Source organism: Rhipicephalus microplus, unplaced genomic scaffold (assembly GCF_043290135.1).
Source record: "Rhipicephalus microplus isolate Deutch F79 unplaced genomic scaffold, USDA_Rmic scaffold_80, whole genome shotgun sequence".
Classification (NCBI taxonomy): domain Eukaryota; kingdom Metazoa; phylum Arthropoda; class Arachnida; order Ixodida; family Ixodidae; genus Rhipicephalus; species Rhipicephalus microplus.
The window spans coordinates 230,731-237,495 of NW_027464652.1; the positions used below are offsets into that span (position 1 = coordinate 230,731).

The window sequence follows — 6,765 nt, forward strand, 5'->3', positions numbered from 1 at the left end:
TTTGCACTGATAGCTTTGAAGATATGTCCTGCTGGTAGTGAGAGTGGAGCAGAACTGTCTCCGTGGCGCGATTGGCTAGCGCGATCGGCTGTTAACCGAAAGGTTGGAGTTTCGAGCCCACCCGGTGGTGGTGTGGCGCTTTTTTTTTGGGCTGATAGCTCTGAAGAAATGTTCTGACGGCGGTGAGAGTTGAGCGGGACTGTCTCCGTGGCGCAATTGGCTAGTGCGATCGGCTGTTAACCGAAAGGTTGGAGGTTCGAGCCCACCCGGTGGTGGTGCGGCGCTTTTTTTTTCTTTGGGGCGATAGCTCTGAAGAAATGGTCTGACGGTGGTTAGAGTGGAGCACGACTGTCTCTGTGGCGCAGTGGGCTAGCGCGATCGGCTGTTAACCGAAAGGTTGGAGGTTCGAGCCCACCCGGTGGTGGTGCGGCGAATTTTTTTTCTTTGGGCTGATAGCTTGAAAGGTATGTTCTAATGGTGGTGAGAGTGCAGCAGGACTGCCTCCGTGGCGCAATTGGCCAGCGCGATCGGCTGTTAACCCAAAAGTTGGAGGTTCGAGCCCTCCCGGAAGTGGTGTGTTGCTTTTTTCTTTGCGCTGATAGCTTTGAAGATATGTTCTGATGGTGGTAAGAGTGGAGCACGACTGTCTCCGTGGGGCAATTGGCTAGTGCGATCGGCTGTTAACCGAAAGGTTGGAGGTTCGAGCCCACCCGGTGGTGTCGGCGCTTTTTATTCTTTGGGCTGATAGCTTGAAAGGTATGTTCTAATGGTGGTGAGAGTGCAGCAGGACTGCCTCCGTGGCGCAATTGGCCAGCGCGATCGGCTGTTAACCCAAAAGTTGGAGGTTCGAGCCCTCCCGGGAGTGGTGTGTTGCTTTTTTCTTTGCGCTGATAGCTTTGAAGATATGTTCTGATGGTGGTAAGAGTGGAGCACGACGTTCTCCGTGGGGCAATTGGCTAGTGCGATCGGCTGTTAACCGAAAGGTTGGAGGTTCGAGCCCACCCGGTGGTGGCGCGGCGCTTTTTTTCTTTGGGCTGATAGCTTTGAAGATATGTTCTGATGGTGGTGAGAAGGGAGCAAGACTGTCTCCGTGGCGCAATGGGCTAGCGCGATCGGCTGTTAACCAAAAGGTTGGAGGTTCGAGCCCACCCGGTGGTGGTGCGGCGCTTTTTTTTCTTTGCGCTGATAGCTTTGAAGATATGTTCTGATGGTGGTGAGAGTGGAGCAAGACTGTGTCCGTGGCGCAATGGACTAGCGCGATCGGCTGTTAACCGAAAGGTTGGAGTTTCGAGCCCTCCCGGTGGTGGTGCGGCGCTTTTTTTTCTTTTGGGTGATAGCTCTGAATAAATGTTTTGACGGTGGTGAGAGTGGAGCAGGACTGTCTCCGTGGCGCAATTGGCTTGCGCGATCGGCGGTTAACCGAAAGGTTGGAGGTTCGAGCCCACCCGGTGATGGTGTGGCGCTTTTTTTTCTTTGTGCTGATAGATTTGAAGATATGTTATGAGGGTGGTGAGAGTGGAGCAGGACCGTCTCCGTGGCGCAATTGGCTAGCGCGATTGACTGTTAACCGAGAGGTTGGAGGTTCGAGCCCACCCGGTGGTGGTGCGGTGCTTTTTTTCTTTGGGCTGATAGCTTTGAAGATATGTTCTAATGGTGGTGACAGTGGAGCAGGACTGTCTCCGTGGCGCAATTGGCTTGCGCGATCGGCTGTTAACCGAAAGTTTGGAGGTTCGAGCCCACCCGGTGGTGCTGCGGCGCCTTTTTTTTGCGCTGATAGCTTTGAAGATATGTTCTGATGGTGGTGAGAGTGGAGCAAGACTGTCCCCGTGGCGCGTTGGGCTAGCGCGATCGGCTGTCAACCGAAAGTTTGGAGTTTCGAGCCCTCCCGGGAGTGGTGTGTTGCTTTTTTCTTTGCACTACTAGCTTTGAAGATATGTTCTGATTGTGGTGTTCGCGATAGCACACCTGATAACCGAACTGTCGTTAGTGCGCATGCGCCCACTAGTGCTTAAATAGTAACGCTAAAAGCACTGTCCCCCATTCCCGTGATGTAACCCCAGTCGTACGCTTCGGCAATAAACGCTGTTGTTTGCCCGTTGGACCCTTGGCCTTGTCAGTCCCTGGACGAGATTCAACACTGGCGACGAGGATGGGATGAAAAATGAAGAGTAGCGAGCAGTGTGGTGAAGAAGCGACAATGCGGTCTGGTGGGCAGCTGGGCCAGATGGAGTCATTCGACGTTACTGCAAGCGACTGGACGGCATACAAGGAGAGGTTGACCTCTTTTCTGATTGTCAACAAGGTTCCCGACAGCGACAAGGTACACGCATTCCTCAGCATCATCGGACCGCGTACGTATGGGTTGCTGAAGTCGTTGGCTGCACCGGACCTACCATCGGGAAAAAGTTTCGAGCAACTGAAGAGCCTCTTGGATGCACATCTTGCCCCAAAGCCGTCCACAATCGGTGAACGAGCAAAGTTTTACCGCAGAGCACAGCACGAAGGCGAGTCTCTGCCCGAATATGTTGCTGAACTTCGGAAGTTGTCCCAGAGTTGTCAGTTTGGAGCAAATTTGGACGAAGCGCTGCGGGATCGTTTTGTCTGTGGACTACTGCGAGAGGACGTGCAGCGAGTACTCTTTACCGAGGACGACAAACTGACGTTCCCGAGAGCAGTCGAGCGCGCCCTGGCCATGGAAGCGGCCCGGAAGAATGTTGCCGAGACTAGAGTCGTAGAGTCAGTGGCCACACAGCTGCACAAAATGGAGGGAGAATGCAATTATGACCCTGCTGATTTGTACGAGGCGCAAGCGATTTCCGGTAAGCAGCGACTGGCTTGTTATCGCTGCGGTTCTCCGAGCCACACTCATTCAGTATGCCCTCACGTTAATAATACGTGCTATAAGTGTGGAAAGAAAGGGCATATTCAAAGGGCCTGTCGCAGCAACGGGCAATATTGTGGCGGGTATCAGCAGAAACGGAGAGTGAAAACGCTGAAAGTGGTCACGCAGGTGCCACCCATAGGCGTTTCGGAACAAGTGGCGTCCGGCCGCACGCCTATTTTTGTTGGACTGAAAATAGATGGAGCACTGGTGGAAATGGAACTTGACACGGGAGCCGCGGTGTCTATCATGCCTTACAAGCAGTTCAAGCAGCAGTTCCCTTCAGCCAGATGCGGACCAACAGACATCGTCCTGCGCACCTATACCGGAGCACTCGTCCAACCTTGCGGCGTGGCGGTCGTCAAGGTGCAGCACGGGGAACAGACGGCGAAACTACCACTCTACCTCGTCGATCAAGCAGGACCACCACTGCTAGGGCGTGAATGGCTGCGCACAGTACGGCTAAACTGGAACCAGATTTTGGGCCTCAACCACGTCTCAAGGTCAGTGTTCGACTTGTCCTCGCGAACGAAGGAAAGGCTAGAATCGTTGCTCGAAAAATACAAAATGCTGTTTAAGGATGAGCTAGGCGCTATCACAGACGAAAGGGCCGAGCTGTTCTTCAAAGCCGATCACCGGCCGAGGTTCCTGAAGGCACGCAATGTGCCATTCGCACTGCAGTCAGCAGTAGAAGCAGAGATAGAAAAATTGGTGCAGCTGGGAATACTCACACCCGTGAATACATCAGAATATGCCACGCCCGCCGTGCCAGTGATAAAAAAAGATGGAAGCATACGTCTCTGTGGGGATTATAAGACAACGATAAACCCCTCTCTGGACATCACACACTACCCGCTACCTAAAATTGATGACCTATTAGCTGCGTTGGCCGGGGGAATGCACTTTAGTAAGATCGACCTTAACAGGGCATACCAACAAGTACTCATGTCAGAAGAGTCGAAGAAGTACTTGACTTTAAACACGCGGAAAGGGCTGTTTGCAGTCAACAGGCTACCTTTCGGAATAGCGTCAGCACCAGGTATTTTTCAGAAAATAATGGACACAATGCTGAAGGGCCTAAACGGAGTTTGTTGTTATCTCGATGACATCTTAGTCACAGGAAGAAACGCTGAAGAACACCTGGTAAACCTAGACGCACTCTTGAAACGGTTGCTGGAGCGAGGCGTCAAAATAAAGAAAGAAAAATGCGCGTTCTTTCAAAATGAGCTCTGTTACCTGGGGCACAAAATTACTGCAGCAGGAATATCTGCGTCACCAGAGAAAATTGAAGCAGTCATAAACGCTGCCGCACCGACAAACAAGCAGCAACTGCAGTCCTTCCTGGGTGTCGTTAATTATTATGGAAAGTTTGTGCCTAATCTTTCAACAATGGCTGTGCCTTTTTACCAGCTTTTACGGAAAGACGCTCCTTGGTGTTGGGACGACTGCTGCCGAGACGCGTTCAACGAAGTTAAAAGAATGCTGTCATCGCCGCAGGTGCTGGCCCACTACGACCCGGATAGGCCATTAAAGCTGGCCTGTGACGCATCGCAGTATGGGGTAGGTGCAGTGCTCTCCCATGTTTTTGAGGACGGGAAGTCTAGGCCAGTTGCTTTTGCTTCGCGCACGCTTTCCGAGGCAGAGAAGAAATATAGCCAGCTTGAAAAAGAGGCGCTGGCCATAATCTTTGGCATAAAAAAGTTTCACTGCTATATTTATGGCCGCGCATTCACTTTAATCACTGATCATAAACCCTTACAGCAAATTTTGGGGCCAACAACAGGTATTCCGCCTATCGCGGCTGCGCGCCTACAGCGGTGGGCTGTGACGTTGTCGGCATACAGATACGACCTTCTTTTTAGAAAATCAGCCGATAACGCAGAAGCCGATTTTTGCTCCCGTTTGCCGCTACCATGTGTGAAAGACGAAACGCAGGAGTCGGAAGAGACTTTCTATTCATTGCGGCTGGCCTCCCTACCAGTGTCGAGCAATGGAATTGCCCATGCCACAGAGCAGGATAACGATCTGGCGAAAGTAAAAGAGTGCATAAGCACAGGCTGGCCAATATTTGTCAATGACCATAGACTGAAACAATACTTCGCCAGACGCAATCAACTGACATTGCATGGAGGATGCATTTTGCTGGGAACGCGGGTAGTCATTCCCGCAAAGCTGCAGAGAGCAGTTCTGGCCGAATTACACGAGGGTCACCCAGGTATAGTTCGCAGCAAGGCGCTTGCGCGTAGTTACGTCTGGTGGCCGTCCATCGAGGGGGACCTTGAGCGTATGGTACAGTCATGTACAGATTGCCAAGAACAGCGCAGTGCCCCTTGCAAAGCTCCGTTGCACCCTTGGGCCTGGCCCTCAGCGCCGTGGCAGCGCATACATATAGATTTTGCAGGACCATTTCAACAGTCAATGTTTCTTATAGTGGTCGATGCTCACTCGAAGTGGCCCGAAGTTTTTATGATGCGTTCAACTACTGCAGATGCAACAATTGAGTGCTTACGAGATGTTTTCGCTCGTTTTGGGTTCCCTGAGACAATCGTGTCGGATAACGGCCCACAGTTCACGTCAGAGGAGTTCAAGCAGTTTGTAAGGGAGATGGGTTGCCGACACGTGCAAACAGCCCCCTACAATCCCAGCACCAATGGACTTGCGGAGCGTTTCGTACAGACCCTGAAGAACGCGCTAAAAAAGGATGACGTGCATCAACCTATGAAGGTAAAGCTCAACAAGTTTCTGCTCGCTTATCGCAACACGCCCCACGCTACGACACACGAGGCACCAGCCAACTTGTTGTTGGGGCGACGTTTGCGCACCCGCCTCGATGTACTCAAACCCGCCGTGGGGGAAAGGGTGGCTTACAATCAGTTCAGACAGACGGTGAACCGACAGTGTCGTGTGCGTGACGTGAGTGTTGGTGATCATGTACTTGCACGAAATTACAGGGGACAGCCCAAATGGGTACCAGCTGTGGTGATGGCTCAAAGTGGACCAGTGTCTTTCAGGGTACGAGCGTCGACATCTTCAGGATGCTTCGAGTGGCGGCGCCACAAGAACCAGCTACTTCAAGGCACGGCAGGGCTTGCCGAAGACGTCGCGCAAGACGACGGTTTCTCCGTGTGGCCACAGAGTGACACCGAACCGGAGCCAGCACCTTCATTGCCTGCAGCTAGGGTTTCGCCTTCACCACCGACGTTGCTGACAGACACTTCTCGAGGCGACCTGGATCGGCGCTACCCGCTACGAAATCGCCGACCGCCTGATTGGTTCTGAGAGGGAACGTGAACTATTAGCTTCCGAATAAAAGCAGAGGAAGTGTGGTGTTCGCGATAGCACACCTGATAACCGAACTGTCGTTAGTGCGCATGCGCCCACTAGTGCTTAAATAGTAACGCTAAAAGCACTGTCCCCCATTCCCGTGATGTAACCCCAGTCGTACGCTTCGGCAATAAACGCTGTTGTTTGCCCGTTGGACCCTTGGCCTTGTCAGTCCCTGGACGAGATTCAACACTGATGGTGGTGAAAATGAAGCAGGACTGTCTCCGTGGCGCAATTGGCTAGCGCGATCGGCTATCAACCGGAAGGTTGGAGGTTCGAGCCCACCCGGTGTTGGCGCGGCGCTTTTTTTCTTTGCGCTAATAGCTTTGAAGATATGTTCTGATGGTGTTGAGAGTGGAGCAAGGCTGTCTCTGTGGCGCAATGGGATAGCGCGATCGGCTGTTAACCGAAAGGTTGGAGTTTCGAGCCCTCCCAGGAGTGGTGTGTTGCTTTTTTTTGTGGTAATAGCTTTGAGGATATGTTCTGATGGTGGTGAGAGTGGAGCAGGACTGTCTCCATGGCGCAATTGGCTAGCGCGATCGGCTGTTAACCGAAAGGTT

At 52.4% G+C, this 6,765-nt stretch overlaps 1 protein-coding gene across 1 annotated transcript; it reads left to right on the forward strand.

Annotated features, from left to right (window-relative positions):
* The first annotated feature begins 2,197 nt into the window (after positions 1-2,197).
* On the forward strand, positions 2,198-6,160 carry LOC119165415 (uncharacterized). Its single transcript, XM_037417595.2, has 3 exons — positions 2,198-3,652; positions 4,292-4,441; positions 5,450-6,160. The coding sequence occupies exons 1-3, from the start codon at positions 2,198-2,200 to the stop codon at positions 6,158-6,160; spliced, it is 2,316 nt and encodes a 771-aa protein (XP_037273492.2).
* Positions 6,161-6,765: the final 605 nt, after the last annotated feature.